The sequence below is a fragment of the Hemitrygon akajei genome, chromosome 8 (genome assembly GCF_048418815.1).
Source record: "Hemitrygon akajei chromosome 8, sHemAka1.3, whole genome shotgun sequence".
NCBI classification, from domain to species: Eukaryota; Metazoa; Chordata; class Chondrichthyes; order Myliobatiformes; family Dasyatidae; genus Hemitrygon; species Hemitrygon akajei.
Window position 1 is genome coordinate 12163694 of NC_133131.1, and position 22055 is coordinate 12185748.

Consider the following 22055-nt stretch of genomic DNA (forward strand, 5'->3'; position numbering starts at 1 on the left):
ACAAAAGATCACTTTTTGAAGTGTACAAGACAAGGTGGTAACTGGCAGGCAGCAGTGGCCACTCAATAGTCCCAACACTAAGCTCAAATGCTGCAGGTGCTGAAAATTTGAAATAAAACTAAGTGTTGAGGACAGAGAATTCTAGTCAAAATTCCCTCTCCCCATCAGTGCAGACTGATCAGATGAGTACACCAGAATCTTTACTGCTTATTTCATATATACACAGCTGCTACTCATCACCTATCATCGGTAAAATATAACTTTAGCAAGCAGCCCATGCAATGTCCCAACTCCATTACAGATCCCAGTCATAGCTGACACACTTCCAGTAACTCATGTCATAACACACCTTGAAGATGGCAACAGAACTCCAGATCACACCATCTACAGACAGGCTAAATGCAGAACATTAGCACCAGTGATTTCCTTCAGAGACGGAAAGGTACTGGCTTTAACAGGATCTATCAAGATGGCACAGTTAAAATTAGGTTGTCATCATTATGTGCCGCGTTGTATAACGCGGGCGATCATTGTCTCATGACCATGATTGCCCTTGGCAAATTTTTCTACAAGATGCTTTGCCATTGCCTTCTTCTGGGCAGTGTCTTTACAAGACGGGTGACCTTAGCCATTATCAACACTCTTCAGAGATTGTCTGCCTGGCATCAGTGGTCGCATAACCAGGACTTGTGATCTGCACCGGCTGCTCATACGACCATCCACCACCTGCTCCCATGGCTTCACATGACCCCGATTCGTGGGGGGGAAGCAGGTGCTACACCTTGCTCAAGGGTGACCTGTAGGCTAGCAGAGGGATGGATCGCATTACACCTCCTTTGGTAGAGATGTATCTCCATCCCCCCCCACCCCAAAAAATGAGATGGGAACCATAAAATTCTTGCTTCCATCATCTTAGTTTCATTGCTCTGGAGAGTTTGAACTGTTCCCAGTATTGACCACAATCTGGTACCAACCCACTGTACAACACCAGTACCAAATCATACCTTAATTAACATAAGCATTAACTCAGCTCTGTTTAACAACTACGTTCAACACCCTTGTCATGATTAAAATCACCCCTATGACTGAGCCGCCATGCAAAAAGAGAACACTATTTAACATTTAAAAGCTGTCTAGGGTTGCGAGGTGGGACAATAGTTCCTAACCCTAAACAGATGGTTCAGAGATGATGGCTCTTTCATCCTCTGCAGACATTGCACTATTTGACGCTGCACAACTATCTTCTCTCTGTTAAAGAGATTTCATGATGCACTCATTCGTCTTTAGACATCAGGATATTGACAAAATAAGGGAAAGTCAGCTCTAACCTGGTAGGATCGACTTCAAAGCTGAGGTGCTGTTTCTCGGGATCTTTAAGTACAGTTTTCAGCAAAGGTTCAAGTAACTTCTGTAAGTACGCAGCACCATAGACCTGAGAGCAATGGGAACATAAGTATTAGCGAGGTAAAAGTGGTCTTTTTTAAAAATAAGCATATCCAACCAGTAAAATGTCCAGAGGATTGAATTAGATTTGTTAATGAAGTTGTAATAACCGAGCTGCATCACCATTGTTGTGGACAGCACCATATTAAGACAAGAAACAGCCCTGTTTGTCTTTCACATAACAAAAATGAAACACAGATATACTATAAACAAGGAAACCCTGTCAAAAGCTGTACCATGATCTCAGGAGACAAATTCAGTGTAAGATTTATGTCCCAATTAATATTTATGGCTCTCTGATTATTGCCTCCTGAGACTACGTCCACACTACACCAGATAAATCCATAACCGAAGCTTTTCCTCTTTGTTTTTACCCTTCGTCCACACTAAAATGGCGTTTTCATCCCCCGAAACCGGAGCTTTTCAGAAACGCTCTCCAAGGTGGGTATTTTTGAAAACGCCGGATTGGCTGGATCAGTGTGGACGGGGTAACCGGAGAAATCTGAAAACGCTGTCAGATGGCAGCGCGCTATTTCATTGTTTTCTTGAACACAACCTAACAATTTCAGAACAGACGGCAACGAGACTGAAGCCAGAAGAGTTAGAAATGTACTCACCAAATACTTTGACCCATAACTTACTGAATAAATAAGTATACTCACTTTGCCCTGTTTTCTGTCCTTGCTCGTATGAAGGTGGTTTACCTATTTATGCAAGTACTTCTCTGACAATAGATGTGTAACAGCCTAATGTAACATTGTATGGAAATACAAGATAACACTGATGCAGACATGTTTTATACATTTAACAAGATGCTTTATTAATACAACAGAGCTAGTCAGTTTTTCGATGTTCTTCGTCAGCCGGGTCAATCTGTCTGTGAACTCCCTGTCGGTTGCCTCCGTACGCTCCAGTATTTGTTTTTTTTTACTTTTAAGTTTTCCTGCGCGAAAGCCAATAGCTGTCTGTCGTTTTAAGTTTTTCTAGTCTGTAACTACACAAACGCGCACTTTTACGGCGAGATTCGACACCAAACATATCGTTTGTTTTCGGTAGATGTCTCCTGCGCATGCGCAGGAGGAAGAGATTCACTGAAATCTCCATTTCGATGTGGAGTTATTTTTAAAAATGCATAGTGTGGACGCCTATCGTTTTTACGCGAAACCAGCGTTTTCAAAATTATCCGGTCTAGTGTGGATGTAGCCTTAAACTTTCCAAGAACACTATGGGGTTACTTAACACTGGCCACCCTCCCCCAACCTCCAATTAGAAGTTCACACATTTCTTCAATTCCTCTCAGAAAGTGACAGAAATATTGCACTAACAATTGAAGCTATCTAATGGGAATATGCTAATTAAGCCTGGTAGACTAACACTCTTTCAAAATGAGTACGTAGCAAACAGGATATTTTTCAAAATGGAAATGTTCATTTGTGCTATTAACAAAAGCCACATGGAAATTAAAATAAATCTTTAAAAAAAAGGCAAGTGGAATTTTTCATGTTGTGACTAGTTTAAGGTAAGAGTCCCTATTATTACCGGTATATAGGCTACCTCCCAATTATGAGCTTTTGTGGATACTGTAAATACAATCCATAATGTTATTAATGTCAAAAGTTCAACATTTATTCCTACGAACAAAACTAGTTACCTCTCTCCACTTCTCGTGATTGTTCTTTAATGATCATAGGCACTTTGATATCAAAATCAAGGATCAACTTTGGTTGCCATATATATTTACATGTATTGGAAAATTGTTGTGGTGAGTTGGTGTGACATGCAAGAAAAATGGTTAAACAATTATAAAGAAATATAAAAATAAAGTTAGAGGTTAAATTAATAATAATTGGAGCAACTTTTGTGCATTTTCTGGCTTTTGGGCAAGGTCTACTTATGGACATCTGTAATGTATATTTTACGTATTTATTGAGATGCAGCGTGGAATAGGTGTGGCACCCAGCAACCCCGATATAACCCTAGCCTAATCATGGGACAATTTACAGTGACCTACCAACACATACATCACTGAACTGTGGGAGGAACCCGTAGAAAACACGCACAGTCACCGGGAGAAAGCATAAACTCCTTACAGACAGTGGCCGGGGACTGTCTGTATTTGTCATTCCACAAATTTCAGCCATTTTAATGAATGTTGAGATCAAGTACAGAAAGAGAAAACAACAGCCAAAGAAGCTGCATATCAAACTCTTACTGGGTGAATTCAAAACCAAAATATTTTGAAATACTTGGAACTTTATTCTGTAAATAAGCAAGGTACCTTTTAGTAAAGGTATAGTTTACGATCCATATAAAAACCTTTTAAGAATTCAAAAAGGATCAAGTGATGCTCACTATCACTGACTGGATTAGAAGCAGACCTTGTACTTGGCTACTTACTTACAGAGCCTGCACTTCATTGTGATTTTAAAGGAGTAGCGGCCACATAACCGAGTTCCCGAGCAAACCTCGGGGCAAGGATGCATTGCTTTATAAAGATATCAAAGCTGCATCCATCATTAAGGACTTCCACCACCCAGGACATGCCCTCTTCTCATTTCTACAAAACAGGAGTCTGAAGATCTACAGTCAGTGTTTCAGAAACGGCTTCTTCTCCTTCACCATTAGATTCCTGAACGGTCCATGATTTTAAATGTATTGCACTGTACTGCTATCGTAAAACAGTTTTCATGATATGTGATAAGTCAATGATAATAAGCCTGATCCTGATTCTGAAGATGTTGCTGTTGCTGGACAGCTGATGTTTACAAGCTGTCCATTAAATTCAGCTTCTCTCTCCACAGGTATTATCTGAGCATCTTGGGCTTCTTTAGGAATTTTATTACGGGGCCAAAACTGAATAGATGATAGTATAATTAATGTAAGTTAACATTCACAGGTAATTAAAAAGATTGAAAGGAGTGAAATGAGTTACCCCATGGCAGGATGAAAATGTCACACACTTCTCAACTCTATCCTTCAGAGTATCTAAATTGTAAATATACCTTAAAGCAGAATGTCATTATTTTACTCGCAAGGCTATTGCCGCGAAAGAGAGTCTGCATGGAATCAGCTAGCTCAACTTCCTTGGAGAACATATTCCATAGCAACTGGTAGAGAAGATGACGCGAATCAAATAGCGTCACCAGCACTCGAGCGAGCTCATCCTAGTGGGGGTGGGGGGGGGGAGAGAAAAAGCAAACATAATGATCAATTGTAGAACCATAGGAAGTAAGCAGAGATGTTGAATAAACTACAAGAAAGAACAGCACAGGGTTAATGCATAATGCCAGTGACAAACAGCAAAAAATTAGGTTTGGATACAACTCTACAAAAAATATTTTCAGTACTACTGCTGGCACCTGCTCTCCACCATCTCCCTAAAGTAGTGGCACTTTTCTAAGTAAGCTGGTTAATATGCTTGTTTTCCAATAATACAAAAACAGACAAAGCTGCAACTCATGCTTTTGAGAGAATTAAAGATTAGCTTTTGATTTGTCATATAGATATATATACAGTGGCATGCAAAGGTTTGGGCACCCCTGGTCAAAATTTCTGTTACTGTGAATAGTTAAGTGAGTAGAAAATGAACTGATCTCTAGAAGTCATAAAGTTAACGATGAAACATTCTTTTCAACATTTTAAACGAGATTAGTGCATTATTTTTGTTTTGTACAATTTTAGAGTGGAAAAAAAGGAAAGGAGCACCATGGAAAAGTTTGGGCACCCCAAGAGATTTGAGCTCTCAGATAACTTTTACCAAGGTCTTAGACCTTGATTAGATTGTTAGAGCTATGGCTTGTTCACAGTCATTGTTAGGAAAGGCAGGGTGATGCAACTTTCAAAACTTTATAAATACCCTGACTCCTCAAACCTTGTCCCAACAATCAGCAACCATGGGCTCCTCTAAGCAGCTGCCTAGCACTCCAAAAATCAAAACAAATGATGCCCACAAAGCAGGAGAAGGCTATAAGAAGATAGCAAAGTGTTTTCAGGTAGCCATTTCCTCAGTTCGTAATGTAATTAAGAAATGGCAGTTAACAGGAATGGTGGAGGTCAAGTTGAGGTCTGGAAGACCATGAAAACTTTCCAAGAGAACTGCTCATAGGATTGCTAGAAAGGCAAATCAAAACCCCCATTTGACTGCAAAAGACCTTCAGGAAGATTTAGCAGACTCTGGAGTGGTGGTACACTGTTCTACTGTGCAGCAACACCTGCACAAATATGACCTTCATGGAAGAGTCATCAGAAGAAAACCTTTCCTGCATCCTCACCACAAAATTCAGCATCAGAAGTTTGCAAAGGAACATCTAAACAAGCCTGATACATTTTGGAAACAAGTCCTGTGGACAGATGAAGTTAAAATAGAACTTTTTGGCTGCAATGAGCAAAGGTATGTTTGGAGAAAAAAGGGTGCATGAAAAGAACACCTCTCCAACTGTTAAGCAGGGGGTGAATTGATCATGCTTTGGGCTTGTGTTGCAGCCAGTGGCAAGGGGAACATTTCACTGGTAGAGGGAAGAATGAATTCAATTAAATACCAGGAAATTCTGGAAACAAACATCACTGTCTATAAAACAGTTGAAGATGAAAAGAGGATGGCTTCTACAACAGGATAATGATCCTAAACACACCTCAAAATCCACAATGGACTACCTCAAGAGGCGCAAGCTGAAGGTTCTGTCATGGCTCTTACAGTCCCCTGACCTAAACATCGAAAATCTGTGAGTAGACCTCAAAAGAGCAGTGCATGCAAGACGGCCCAAGAATCTCACAGAACTAGAAGCCTTTTGCAAGGAAGAATGGGTTAAAATCCCCCAAAGAATTGAAAGACTCTTAGCTGGCTACAGAAAGCGTTTACAAGCTGTGATACTTGCCAAAGGGGGTGTTACTAAGGACTGATCATGCAGGGTGCCTAAACTTTTGCTTTGGGCACTTTTCCTTTTTTGTTATTTTGGAACTGTAAAAGATGGAAATAAAAAAAGTAATCTTGCTTAAAATATTAAAGAAATGTGTCATCTTTAACTTTATGCCTGATTTTTGGAAACCGGGTAATCTTTTACTTGCTTAGCTATTCACAGTAACAGAAATTTTGACCAGGGGTGCCCAAACTTTTGCATGCCACTGTATATATACATTGAAACATTAGAACATACAGTGAAATGTGTCGTCTGCATTAACGACCAACACAGTCCGAGGATGTGCTGGGGGCAGCATGCAAGTACTACCATAAGAAATTTGTTCTTAAATCTCTCAGGACTCAGCTCTAGATGTAATCAACCACAGTAAGTATTTTGAAATCTGTCTTAAATCCAGAACTGGGAAGGAAAAGACTTAATTTTTTATTTCCCACCCCCAACCAAACTTGTCAATTTTGGAGAAATTATGCAAGTCCTGTTTTCTCATACTTTCAGCATGGAAAATAAACAAATAGCAGAATGCTTCAAGTTAACTTTTGCCATTTACATTGCAAAATCAAATTATTTTCCCAACTTTTTGCTGATTTTCACTGGCAAGAATTTTGCAAGAACAAGATTCAGGTCTAGTGCTCAGCTCCAACCCAAGTCATGCTAACTTATTAAAACTGCTACTCACACCTTAGCTCCATTAAGCTGCCATAAGCATATCACCACCACAAGGAAATGACTATAGGACTATTTTTAAGTTTTCTTCTAAAAGCAGTTGGAGGATTATTGCAATTGGTTGAAGAGTGCATTTTGCTCGTGTGCACATTTTAAGATTTCCTACCTGTTGGTTGAGATTTGAGACAGGCCCAATGGAAGTCTGCAGTAAAAATGAAGAATTGCAGTTTTTTGAGCTACATTGGTGCAATACCTTTCAAGAAATTGCAATTTGTAAAACTCAACTTTGGAAACTGTTTAATGGGTCAGATGTATTCCAGTCCCACTGAGGCTGGCAGATGGGGAGAGCAAAAGCAATTTCAGAGGGCAGGCAGAATCCCACTCCAGAAAGTCACCAGCTCATTTGAGACGGGTCCCAACTTCCATTCCCGCAGGAAGTGCCTGACCTCTGATTCCAGCTTATCTCTCAGGATTTGCGTAATGAACCAACTTGCCAAATTTGGTGTGGGGTGATAATAGACAATAGACAGTAGGTGCAGGAGTAGGCCATTCAGCCCTTCTAGTCAGCACCGCCATTCACTGTGATCATGGCTGATCATACACAATCAGTACCCCGTTCCTGCCCTCTCCTCATATCCCTTGACCCCGCTATCTATAAGAGCTCTATCTAACTCTCTCTTGAATGCATCCAGAGACTTGGCCTCCACTGCCTTCTGGGGCATAGCATTCCACATATCCACCACTCTCTGGGTGAAAAAGTTTTTCCGCATCTCTGCTCTAAATGGCCTACCCTTTATTCTTAAACTGTGGCCTCTAGTTCTGGACTCACCCATCAGTGGGAACATGCTTCCTGCCTCCAGCGTGTCCAATCCCTTAATAATCTTATATGTTTCAATCAGATCCCCTCTCATCCTTCTAAATTCCAGTGTATACAAGCCCAGTCGCTCCAATCTTTCAACACATGACAGTCCCACCATTCCTGGCATTAACCTTGTGAACCTACGCTGCACTCCCTCAATAGCAAGAATGTCGTCCTTCCTCAAATTTGGAGACCAAAACTGCACACAATTCTCCAGGTGGGGTTCTCACCAGGGCCCTGTACAGCTGCAGAAGGACCTCTTTACTCCTATACTCAATTCCTCTTGTTATAAAGGCCAGCATGCCATTAGCTTTCTTCACTGCCTGCTGTACCTGCATGCTTGCTTTCATTGACTGATGAAAAGAAGCAGCAGGCAAATCAATTTCTACATCAGCAAAACGGCATACCATTTTGCAATACTACGTACTAAAAAGCAATTTGCTTTAGAGGTTTGAGCATGAATCAGAGTGTATTAAGGAATTAATAAATAAACAAATGTATTTTCCATTAAGGCACGAAACATAAAGTGGTCCAAGTATGGCTGACAAGAGACAATCTAATATTGATTGAAAAATAGCTTATAATGTTAATCAAAAGAGCAGTAAACCTGCTGTTTAAGAACATCTTTTAAATTTCAACAAATGAGGACCAAGGAACTGATAAAGAAAGGGAAACTATAAGAGCAAGCTACAAAGTTTTTACAGGCAGGTAAAAAAATAACATATACCGGCAAAAGTTAATGTGAGTATGTTACAGACTGCGACAAAAGTTATATCGGGAAATAAGGAAAAGGCAGAGAAATAAAAAAGATAGCAGATGATCACACAGAGATCCTGGAAATAATGGAGAACACAGAGTGAATGAGTAACTGGAAGAAATTAGCATTACTAACAATTCAGTACTGAGAAATGAATAGGAATGGAGATCAATTAAATCTCAAGGACCTGATTGTCTACATCACAGTTTTGATAGAGGTGGCTAAAGAGACATTTACAAAATCCTACAGATTCTAGAACTGCTCCAATAGATTAGAAAGTAGAAAATACGACGTCACTAATTGAGGAAGAGAAAACACATGACCTACTAGACTAATTTTACTTGCAGTAGGAAGGAAAACGCTACAGCTTATCACAGAGATGGCAAGATGAAAAAAAACTGTGTGGAGCCAACACTGACTTTTGAAGTTGTAAACAGCAAGGAGTTATGTAGGTTTTCAGAAGGCCTTTGCTAATGTGCCACTTGAAAGATTATTAAAAAGAAATTAGTAGTTGTGAGATTGACAATTGGTTAACGGACATAGAACAGGAGGAATATATGGGTTGGGAGGCTGTGATTGGCAAAGATGTGGCATATAAAATACAACAGGGAAATATGAGGTCAGCCTGTTAGCAGAATAAAATAGAAAAGTGAAGTATTTTTTAAATGGTAAGCAATTCAAATGTGTTGGTGCTCAAGGGACCTGGGAGTCTTTGTACATGAATCACTTCAAATTAACAGACAAGTAGAATAAGCTACATTCAATTAGGAAGCCAAAAAGTATGTTGGCCGTTAATGAAAGGACATTTGATCTAAAGAGGAAAAGGCAATTATACAGGCCCATGGTGAGAATCCATGTGTACAGAGTCTGATCTCCCTATCTAAAAAGGGATATGCTATACCTGCAAGGTAAGGAGCAGCATGAATACTTTCCAAATTGATTCCTAGAATGGGTGGGGGTGGTGTGAGTGCAGTGTGCAAATACCCAAAAGGAGGAGAATAAGGAAACTGTGACTATACTCACTTGAATTGAGAATAATGAGAAATCTCTTTGAATAAAATTCTCATCAAAATTCTTGAGCAGATTGACAGAGGGTATAGTGTACTAGATTAAGATCTACCCTCGCTGAGGTATTTGGAACAGGGGGCCAAAATAAGCTGGCTATTTGCGAATGCTCAGTTACCAAGTTAAGATTAGTGGATTTTTTTTTAAATCAATGAATTTGGGGTTAGGCAAGAAAGTAAAGCAACAGTCATCTTTTTAGTTTTTTAAACACCACTCAGCAGTTCCCCCAATTTAACCCTACTCTACTCATGGGACAATTTACAGTGACCAACTAACCTGCCAACAGTTACGTCTTTGGAATGTGGTAGAAAACTGGAGCACCTGGAGGAAACCCACACGGCCACGGGGAGAGCGTACAAACTCCTTGCAGGTAGCAGCGGGTACTGAACGTGGGTCCTGGTGCTGTGAAATGTTGTGCTAACCACTACTCTACCTTGCCACCCAAGTAAAGTAAGTCATTATGTCTTGATGGTGGGGTAGGCAGAAGGGGATAAATTGACTATCGCTGCTTCTGTTGCTTGTGCTTTTAAAGTGTTAATGCTTTGGTGCAAATTATATTTGGGCTTCCTTTTACATCTGAGCAGCATAACCATATAATGAGCTACACAGGGCACTGTAGTTAATTTTTAAAAAATTAAATGGAATTTATGCACTTCTATAATTACAAATGCAACACACAAGATGTGAAGGCATATTAGGTTTGGAGGAAGTCATAAACTCAAGAGATTCAACAGACAAAACAGTTGGAGGAATACAGAAGGTCTGGCAGCACCTATGGAGGGAAATAAACAATCACATTTCAGGTCAAGACCATTCATCATGGAAGGGGGAAGAAGCCAGAATAAGAAGTTTACGGTAGGGTTATGTAACAGAATGGATAATTAATAAATATGGAGAAAAAGGAACCAACATTTATCACTCTGATTCATGTGCAAATACCTTCATGCACGTTAATGTTAATTAACTTAAGGTTGTAATTATAGCACTAAGAACATTCAACTGAAGTAGAAAACTGAGTAAATCGCTCTTCTGAAGACCAGTGTTATGAAGTTCATTTGTAACATGTGCAATTCTAATTAGATAACAAAATGTAGGAGAGCAAATGATGTAAATACTACATCTAACGGTAAAGCAATCCTGCTTCAGAAACCATCCAGTTGGAAATTTAACAATAAAGGATCTAACTCAAGAATCTTGAAGCTTTGCTGCCATCATCAGGCATAATACTGACTTGTTTCTCTTTATCAATAAAATAGTCAACCTTGTGCAGTGTTAGAGGAAAGAGACAGCCAGGTTCCTCTAGATCATCATCTACCAATCTGGCCATCAAATGACAATGCAGTCGTTCAGCAATCACACAAGTTTGTTAGCAGCTGGCCTATGAAAGACCAAGCAACAAGGAAAGGCAAGCTGGACAATGGTGCACAGCCTTAAGCAGAGCTCCAAAGACACCTGCACTTCATAAGCCTGCTGTATTGATTATTTGGTGCACATCACATAACCGTATTGTATTATAGAATATTGTCTGAAGTAAATGCAGCTAACTTTCATTTAAATAAATCAGCATTATTGATTCCACTAACTCCATAATGAATAATGAATAGTTACTTAGTAAAATATTGCTTTGATTTTGCCCTCCTTGAAATGATGTCTTGAAGTTTTCCACATTGAAAATGTGAAGCAGCTACTCAGGATCTACATTATCTGGCCATTTTTACAATCTTTAAAGCAGCAACTATGACCTCTCCAAGTATTCTTTTTGCAAGCAAGACCATGCTCATAATACAAAATCAATCACTCTTCAATATAATCCTTCTATTGTTTTGGCTTCATCTTATGTATCTTTACTGAAATGACTCTTGTACTGTAGAAATCAAAATGGATTCTAAAAGCATCCATATCAGTGAATTAGAAAATTCCTACTTCACTATTTTGACCTTTTAATTTATGCTTATTTTTTCATGTCTTCATTGACCTTTTATTGAAAATTTAACTAGTACATTTGCACCTTTTTATTAAAATAATTAGGTCAAAATGGGATCCATCAGTTACAGTCAGCCTGGCTGCCTACAATTTTCTACCACTGCACAGCACGGCCAAACACCTGAGTCAATTTCACCGATAACACGACAGTGGCGGAACTAAAGACTAATCAATCAAGTTACAGAAGTTTCCCAATAAGCTTTCCCAAATCTGACAAGTCTTTCTATATTATATTTACCCCTGTTAAAAATAGTGATAAGTGTTTATGAAGCAATTTAATACAGGTTAAAATTGATAATCTTAACGATGAACAATGATGAGATGGCCTATGGGAGGACTCAAATAAGCCCTTCCTTAATGTCAACAAGAAAAAGGAGATGGTTATCCACTTCAGGAGAACGTCAGCAGTGCAACAATGGAAACTGCAAGTGTTTCAAACTCCTAGGAGTGCACAACTTGCATAGATTCTCATAATCCCAGAACACACCCTATACGATCAAGAAAGTGGCTGAAGAGCGCTAAGCTATACACATCTATGCTCAGGTCCTTCTACCGACGTGCAGTGGAGAGCATCCTAAAATGCTGCATCACTACATGGTACGGAAACTACACTGAAGTGGACAGAGAGAGGTGCTGGAGAGGGGCCAGTAACACCATGAAGGATCTCACACCCTGCTCATGGTCTGTTTGTCTCACTCCCATCAAAGGAGAAGCTACATAGCATCTAAGTCAGGACCACCAGACTCAAATAAAGTTACTTTCCCCAAGCAATAAGGCTGATCAACACCTCTGCCTACCACACCCCCCAACACCACTGCTTTATCGCTTCCTGTCAAGTCACTTTATGTACAGACACTCCTGCGATCAGTGTCTCTTTATGGACGTACAAATAGTACATGTGTATAAGCTATCTTATTAATTATATTTATTGTGTTTTCTTTTATTATGGTGTTCTTTATCTTAATGTGGTTTTTTTTTGTGCTGCATCGGATCCAGAGTAACAATTCCTGACAATTCCTCTCCATCTGGTATGGGAGCAGCCGGGCATCGGACCAAAAGTCACCACAAAGGATTGTGAGAATGGTTAAGAGGAACATAGGGGTCTCCCTACCAGCCAACAAAGACATTTATCAGGGGCACTGTGTATGCAGGGTTCTTAGTATTATTAAGGATCCCACCCATCTATCCAGCATCCTCTTTGACTTTCTACCAATATGCAGAAGACCATGATACATAAAAACAAAAATGGTCCAGATGGGAAACAGCTTTTCCCTCAGGACATTAGGCTTCTGAACTCCCTGTCACATCTGATTTAATGTCACTGTTTAATCTATTCTGTACCTTACAATACCTTATTTATGTATAATTCATCTGTAGATTTTATCCTTACTTTCCTAAGTTATTGCACATTATGTGTGTTGTGTTTAGACTGTGCTTTACACCCTGGTTTGGAGAAGTGCTGTCTCGTTTGACAGTATACGTATTTTAGTTAAATGACAATAAACATGACTTGGCTTATTTCATTCTTCTTTACACTTGTATAGTGGAAATGACATTAAATAATCTTGAATCTTAAGCAATCATGAACCTTGCATCTTAAACAATCTCGAATCATTGCAGGGAGGTAAATATATTTACATTGATTCAGTCTGTTAACGAATAACAAAATCAAATCCAATTCTAATAGTACCCACAATTTCAGAACATAAGAATATTTCACTCAGATTATTGATATTTCAGATTTGGATGAAGGGGGTAATTAAAATCCATGAAGTGTGCAATCTGGGTGAAATGCAAATACACACCAACGTAAACAACTAGAAGGTTACATATTTTAGTTCTAAGCAATGGTCTGAATGAAATTAGTGCACGTATTACACAGCAACAGAAATACCAGACTGCTTTTATTCTCTATTTTCTTATCCATCAATCATGAATCGAATGGCTAATTAGTGAAGATGTCACTAGTCAGTGTAATTCTATGTACTCAATAAATTCCTTTTAAAAATCAGGCCATTTCTTCACATGATTAAGCAATGGTGAAAAGACAGATTAAATTAGAAATCTGGTTGGCATTTCTCAGATTGGAAAAGGCATGAAAGATAATCTGACATTTGAAGTGTGGCACCTCCTACAATAAAAATTTCATGAAAGAAATTTCTTTAGCAAAGCAGTATTTTTTTTCAGTTCGGAAAGGGGATGAGGAGGAAAGTGATAAAGTCTGTTTCCTTCATACTCTCTTCTAATTGTCACTTCAGCCTGTGCTCATGTTTTACCATCTCAGATCGCGAGACCCTGCAGCGGATAGTGAGGTCAGCTGAGAAGTCTCTCTTCCCGCCATCATGGACATTTACACTACCTGATGCATCCGCAAAGGAAACAGCATTATGAAGGACCCCATGCAGCCCTCATACAATCTCTTCTCCCTCCTGCCATCTGGGAAAAGGCTCCGAAGCATTCGGGCTCTCACAACCAGACTATATAACAGTTTCTTCCCCCAAGCTATCAGACTCCTCAATACCCGAAGCCTGGACAGACACCTTGCCCTATTGTCCTGTTTACTATTTATTGTAATGCCTGCACTGTTTTTGTGCACTTTATGCAGTCCAGTGTAGGTCTGTAGTCTAGTGTAGCTTTCTCTGTGTGTTTTTTTTTACATAGTTCAGTCTAGTTTTTGTACTGTGTCATGTAGCACCACGGTCCTGAAAATCATTGTCTCATTTTTACTATGTACTGTACCAGCAGTTATGGTCGAAATGACAATAAAAGTGACTTGGCTTGACTTGTATTCCCCAAACTGCACAAGAACCTTAGCATGCTGAGTGTAATCTCCCAAAGCACAACACACTGCCATACAAATACTGTAAACAAAATAACAAAACTGGTTTACAAAATAACGTCACTTACCCACTGTGAGCAAGGCACCACATTGGCTAGAGCCATTGCAATGGGCAATTCCCCCTGATCTCCCATCATAGTGACCAACTCCACAAGTCTTTCAAATCGATCAGCCAGTACAGTTTCTGCTAGAGTATCAAACTCTGTTCCCTGTTGAAGAATTTTAGTTAGCACTTCCATGAACGTGGCTCTTGTCTGAAGATCTTTATGGTAACCCAAGCCTAAACATAGTAACACAAGTCAGAAAGAAATCCTATTAGGGGTTTGAAATAATAAGACTAAACTTCAAAAAAACATACTTTTCAATGGAAGAGCATTCATTGTAACATAATTTTCCTTAAGCAAATCTAAATGAACATTCATAGTACCTCAACATCTCCAAAATACAACATCAACCCAACAGAATAGGATGTTACCCTACAAAATAATTATAATATCACTTATCTCAAGTTCATTGAATAACAAGGCCATCAAAAGTTCTCTCATAACCTTACTCCTGATACATATCAAACTAAATCGACATAAAGCAAATTGACATTGTAAACAAATTTTTGCTCTATCAGTAATAATAACTTACAACATGTGCATGTTTCGTATTGCCTTGCAATTACTGTTCAGTTACAAGGACAACTTTAGCTGGTATTACATGGTGGAACAAAGAATGCTTCAAACTTGGATATTGGATTGTAAATGAAAAAATATTAAAACAATAAAAATAAGGCCAAGGCTAACAGGTTTAGAGAACCTTGGTTATCAAAGTTTATTGAGGCCCTACAGAAGAAAAAGGAGATGGTACATAACAGGTATAGGTAATTAGGATCAAATGAGATGCTTGAGGAGTACAAGAAATGCAAGAGAACACTTAAAAGAGAAATCAGGAGAGCTGAAAGACAACATAAGGCTGCTCTGGCAGGAAAGGAGGTGAAAGGGAATTCGAACAACTGCTATAGCTATAACTGATGGAGGGCGGAGCTTAGTCATGATGGTGCTAAACGGTGACTCCTTTGCTTGCATCTTCGGAAACAGCTCTACTTCCATCCTTAATACCTCTATTTTTCCCTTTCAATGTTCTTTAGAAATTCCTGACCTGGAGTTACATGCTGACTTCGGTTCTTTGCGGCAATGGGACCTGCTCTCGGGGTTTCAAGACTGGCCGTTATTCGACGTGCCCAGGACACACCCTAAGAGCACAGCTCGCCTTCAGAGGGCTGAGATCTTGTGGCTCTGGAGATGGGCGGATCGAAGGTCGGTGTCCCGGCAGGAGACTGGTGTGTCATGGGGAGTCGGAGGATCCATGGCTGTGTGCCCAGAGATCCGAGATCTTTGGGCACAGACACAATGGATTTTTAACATCGTACACAAGCGAGTTGTTTGTTATGTCTCTCCTCTCACTGTGAAACGGAGACACCTCTTTCTCCCTCATTTAGGGAGAGACAGAGAGCCTGTGGCATGTCGAATACCGGGTGAACCAGTAGTTATTGGGATACTGCAAGTCTGTGTCCTTGCCGTTGCTTTGCTACATACTTGAGTGCTCGGTGGTGGGTGCCGATGGTTTTTATTTGCTGGTGGGGGAAGGAGGGATCGTCGCTTGCTGCCACTTATGCACCGGAGGGAGGAGAGCTGGGCGGGGGGGGGGACTATGGGGTTCTAACATTTAACTGTCATTCATTCTTTGGGGGCACACCTCTGTTTTTGTGGATGGTTGTGAAGAAAAAGCATTTCAGGATGTATATTGTATACATTTCTCTGACATTAAACGTACCTTTGAAACCTTTGAATTAAAGCCAAAGGACAGCAAGGGACAAAATTGGTTTTCTTGAAGGTCAGCGGGGTCATCTATGCATGGAATCAAAGGAGGTGGGCAAGTTCTTAAATGAATTTTTTTTTGCATTGTATTTACACAGGAGAAGATCGTCAAGACTATAGTAATGAGGCAAAAAGGGAGCGAGGTCATGGACCATATCTGATTATGGAAAAGGTGCTGGCCGGCTTGAAACAAATAAGAATGGATAAACCCCCAGGGACCGATAAGGAGTCCTCTCAGACCTTGTAGGAGGCTGGTGCACAAATTGCAGGGGCCCTGGCAGAGATATTAAAAGTAGCTTGAGTCGAAGGTGAGGTGCCTCAGGACTGAAAGACAGCTAATGTTGTTCTGTTGCTCAAAAACAGCTCTAAGAATAAGCTGGAAAATGATAGGCCGGTGAGCATGACATCAATTGTGGGTAAATTATTGGAAGGTATCCTTAGGGACAGGATATATGAGTATTTGAATATACAGGTCCTGATTAGGGATGGCCCACATGGCTTTGTGCGTGGTAGATCATGTGTAACCTATCTAATAAAGTTTGTCAAGGAGGCTAATGAAGGGCTGGCAGTGGACTTTGCCTGCATGAATTTTAGCAAGGTCTTTGACAAAGGTCTACTGTACATGGGAGGCTGGTCCAGAAGCTTAAGTCACCTGGCATTCAGGATGGTTGTCAACTGGACTCAACACTGACTTAGTGGGAGAAGCCAGAGAGCGGTTGCCTCTCCGTCTGGAGTCCAGTGGTGTGCTCATGATTGGTGCTGGACCCATGTTGTTTAACTATATTAATAATTTAGAAAATAATCTAAAAAATTGTAAATTAGATCACCAAATTTGGATATGATACCAAGATTCGAGGCTTAGTGTGCAGTGAGGAAGGCTATCAGAGCTTGCAGCATGACCTTGACTGTCTGGGAAACTGGCTGAAAAATGGCAGATGGAAATGAATGCAGACAAGTGTGAGGTCTGCTGTAAACAAAGGGAACTAGAAGTATAGGTCCATAATTCCTTAAAACTGGCATCGTAGGTCATAAAGAAAGCTACTGACACATTGGCCATCAAAAATCAGGCATTAAGTATAGAAGTTGGGATGTTAAGTTAAAGTGTGTAAGATGTTGGTGAGGTCAAATTTGAAGTATTTGGTGCCGTTCTGGTCAACTACCTACAGGAAAGATAGCAGTAAGATTGAAAGAGTGCAAAGAAAACTTACAAGGATGTTGTCAGGAATTGAGGAGTTATAGGAAAAGGTTAAAAAGGCTAGAACTTTATTCCCGGGAGCATAGCAGATGAGGGGAGATCTTATGAAGGTATAAAAAATTATGAAGGGTATAGAAAGAGTGGATGAATGCTGGGTATTGAGCCTCAGGTTGGGTGAGACTAGAATCAGAGGTCACAGGATTAGGACAAAAGGAAATTCAGGAGAATCGGAGCAGTAACTTCTTCATTCAGAGGGTGGTGCAAGTGTGGAACAAGCTGCCAGTGCAAGTGTTAGATGTGGGTTCAATTGTAAAATTTAAGAGAGGTTTGGATAGGTCCATGTATGAGAGGGGTATGGAGGACTATGGTCAATAGGACTAGGCAGAATAGCAGTTCAGATAACAGACTAGATGGGCTGAAGGGGTACTTCAGAGCTGTAGTTCTCTATGACTCTGTTACAATACCTTAAAAAATTGTGTTAGAGGTAGTACCCCTAAAAAATTAGACCCTAAAAATATCCAATTGTCAAACAGTTTGATATGTTCAATGTGTGTCTGAGCCCCAACAAGCAAGAAACCGTGTAATGGTCAACTGCCCATGTCAAAATATGTGACAAACATTTGAAGAAATAAAAAGAGGCACTTAAGCTCACCTATTGAGTGCATGAGTCCACTATCTACATTGGCGTTGAGAAGGTTGGACATAGCAAGAACTGTGCAGTGCCTAAGTGAAGCAAGGCGACGTGACATCCCTCTCTTCCGTCCACCAGTTTGTGCTGTTTCCTCCTCAACTTCACTGCAGTCATTGAGCAAGTTCATGAAGAGTGTAAAATACCTAAGGGAAAGTCACTTTTACCGAGATATTGCAAATTTTGTGATTTTTTTTACATAATATGTGCTAGATAAGGAGCTTTTTTGGGCATAGTTCAAATTACCACCAGATGCAACAAATTGGTTTGTTGTTTTCTGTATCACAAACTGGACTCACTTGAGGAAGAGCTGTGATTTTGCCTCCATTAATTCTACGCCATCCCCCTCCTCGGGTTGTAAAGGTAACCCTGCGAGCAACGACACCACGGCCTCCATACTTGCTTGGTCAAGGTCTCTGCAGAAGACAGTCATAAAGAATTCCAAGTTCTATTTTCTAAAATTTCATAAAACATGTTTTTTTCTTTATTTTTTTTAGGTTCCATCACCAGACAGAAATCAAATCCAAAGTTACAGTACGGTTTATTTTCCATGTAAAGTTACTGCAGAGCTCATTACATCAACAACATCCCTTGATTATATACACAGGAGATTTTGCAAATGTTGGAAATCCAGAGTAAAACATACAAAATGTTGGAGGAAATCAGCAGGGTCAAGCAGCATCTATGGAGTGGAATTAATGATTGATGTTTCGGACCCAGACCCAATGAAGGGTCTTGGATTATTTTATGTACGTCACATTGTTAATTTACTTGCTGAGATACAGCATGGAATAGGTCCCTCGAAACACACTGCCCAGCAATCCCACAATTTACTCCCAGCCGAGTCACAGGACAAGTTACAATGACCAATTAACCTACCAAGCAGTACTTCTTTAGACTGTAGGATGAAACCCAGAGCACCCGAAGGAAAACTTGTCGGTCATGAGAAAGTACAAGCTCCTTACAGGAATTGAACCTGTCTTGCCTGTACAGTAAAGGGTTGTGTTAACCACTAAGCTACCCTGCTGCCCTATCTTGTATTCTGCTATTTTGTACAGTCCAGAATAACATAATATGTTATTAAATGAAAATGTATTTAGACACCCAAACTGAATTGTGTTCTAAAGTGCTCCCAAGATACATATATAGCCTGAAGCAGCACTAGAAGAAATTATGTCACAATTATCAATTCTTCAGTACAAGGTTAGAACTTTCTAATCTCAAGGCCTGTGGAATAGTAAATTCATTAATGTAAAGTGGAGCTGCTTAAAATAGAACATAGAGAAATTGAAGTTTGCGATGGACAAATATTAGAACAATTATCAAGAACTCCAGTGCCATAATGAAATTGGCAAAGGGCTATAATGGTTGTGAAGAGCATCTGTGGTGAACAGTAAAGTTGAAAAATAATAAGATATTCTGTATTTTCATTGCATTTGGGATCTGGGGGTGGATTGGCACAAACAATTAAAAGGAACTCAGGGCCTCATAGTACTTTCACAACTTTTAGAGTAGATTTGTTTCTAAACAACTTTCTCCATTGCTATCGCACCTTATTCTACATTCTCCTTTTACTTTATCTTGTGCTACCTCAATGAACTGTTGCAATGAAATTATCTGTATGGATGGCACGCAAAACAAAGGTTTTCACTAAGTACATGTGACAAGAATAAGATTAAGATCTAAGATTAGCCTTCTGCGTTACACGTACATTGAAACACAGTGAAATGAATCATTTGCGTCAATGACCAAAACAGTCCGATGGTGTGCCTGCCAGTGAGCCGTGTTTCCGGCACCAATATTGCAAGCCCACATCTTACTAATCCTAACCCAAACATCTTTTTTCATGGAATGTCGGAGGTATGCCATCAAATACCTTGACAAACTTCTATAGATGTGTAGTGACTGGCTGCATTACGGCCTGGTATGGGAACACCAATACCTTTGAACAGAAAATTCTTTCAAAGGCAGTGGCTTCAGCCCAGTACATCACGGGTAAAGTCCTCCCAACCGTTAAGCACATCTATATGAGACACTGTCATAGAGAAGCAGCATCCATCATCAATGATCCTCACCACTCAGGCCTTGCTCTTTTCTTGCTACTGCCATCAGGCAGAGGGTGCAAGTGCCTCAGGACTTGTACCACCAAGTTTAAGAACTGTTATTATCTCTCAACCTTCAGGCTCTTGAACAAAGGAGGATATCTGCTCATCTATTGACATGTTCAATGTCAATGGAGAATGTGTGGAGCAGGTTAAGACCTACAAGTATCTGGGAGTACAGTTAGATGAGAAGCTAGACTGGACTGCCAACACAGATGCCTTGTGCAGGAAGGCACAGAGTCGACTGTACTTCCTAAGAAGGTTGGCGTCATTCAATGTCTGTAGTGAGATGCTGAAGATGTTCTATAGGTCAGTTGTGGAGAGCGCCCTCTTCTTTGTGGTGGCGTGTTGGGGAGGAAGCATTAAGAAGAGGGACGCCTCACGTCTTAATAAGCTGGTAAGGAAGGCGGGCTCTGTCGTGGGCAAAGTACTGGAGAGTTTAACATCGGTAGCTGAGCGAAGGGCGCTGAGTAGGCTACGGTCAATTATGGATAACTCTGAACATCCTCTACATAGCACCATCCAGAGACAGAGAAGCAGTTTCAGCGACAGGTTACTATCGATGCAATGCTCCTCAGACAGGATGAAGAGGTCAATACTCCCCAATGCCATTAGGCTTTACAATTCTACCGCCAGGACTTAAGAACTTTTTAAAAGCTATTATTAATGCTTTTTGAGATAGTGATTTAGATGCATATCATATTTTTTTACTGAGTTAAGTATTGTATGTAATTAGTTTTGCTACAACAAGTGTATGGGACATTGGAAAAAAGTTGAATTTCCCCATGGGGATGAATACAGTATCTATCTATCTATCTATGTTCCCACAGCCAATGATCTCAACTTAAGGACTCTTTATCTTGTTATTTATTTATATTTGCGTTTGTTGTCTTCTATGTACTTGCTCATTCACCGATCCTGTTCACAGTTACTGTTCTATAGATTTGTTAAGTATACCCACAGGAAAAAGCATCTCAGGGTTGTATGTACTGACGTGCACGTATCTACGCTAATAATAAATTTTACTTTGAACTTTTGACTGTTGAAACCCGAGGAAACACACGTGGTCACAGGGTGAACGTGCAAACTTCTCGCTGAGCCGCAAGAACTGAACCCCGATCAGGTTTACAGCTAGCACTATAAAGCAGCTGCACTAACCACTAACGTGCCGCCCAAAAATAAATAGACCTTCCATTCATTCACAAAGGGGGCAGTCTTGCTGCAGTGGGTGGGAACCTTCCAGATAGGTCACAAAAGAGCTAGTAAACCAATTTGTCAATTTTATTTTTTTTCATGTTTTTAATTTGATAACAATAAAACTTGAGAAATTAGAAAGCATTTTCCCCAGTATTTGTTACAGTACACATACTTCAGGAAAAGAGGATAATTTGAGTAATAATGTTAACCTTGGCTGAGAAACATCTAATTGGAAAGAAAAAAAAATTAGGTTTACCTCGTTAAGCACTTCACATCATCATCAGCAGCCTGGTTTGATGTTCCCATAACCCAATCGGTCAAGTATTCCACCATCTTGTTCCTGGATAATTAAAAAAAATATTTTGCAATGCGAACTTCCAATATCAATGCCTATAGGTCATAAAACACTAGCGATTCTGCAGGTGCTGAAAATCTAGAGTAAAACACACAAAATGTTGGAGGAACTCAGCAGGTCAGGCAGCA

At 40.0% G+C, this 22055-nt stretch overlaps 1 protein-coding gene across 6 annotated transcripts in view; it reads right to left on the reverse strand.

Moving 5' to 3' along the window:
* Window positions 1-22055, reverse strand: part of LOC140731641 (neurofibromin) — a 359419-nt gene that overhangs the window by 193808 nt on the left and 143556 nt on the right. For 3 of the 6 annotated variants that reach the window (XM_073053259.1, XM_073053257.1, XM_073053256.1), the window contains 7 exons: window positions 21829-21912; window positions 18573-18689; window positions 18238-18419; window positions 14594-14805; window positions 7189-7224; window positions 4446-4607; window positions 1329-1432 (listed from right to left, as the gene is read on the reverse strand). In XM_073053259.1, coding sequence (XP_072909360.1) covers window positions 1329-1432; window positions 4446-4607; window positions 7189-7224; window positions 14594-14805; window positions 18238-18419; window positions 18573-18689; window positions 21829-21912 — 897 coding nt within the window. The remainder of the gene's footprint in view (window positions 1-1328; window positions 1433-4445; window positions 4608-7188; window positions 7225-14593; window positions 14806-18237; window positions 18420-18572; window positions 18690-21828; window positions 21913-22055) is intronic. The other 3 variants (XM_073053261.1, XM_073053258.1, XM_073053260.1) reach the window with 1 other exon arrangement.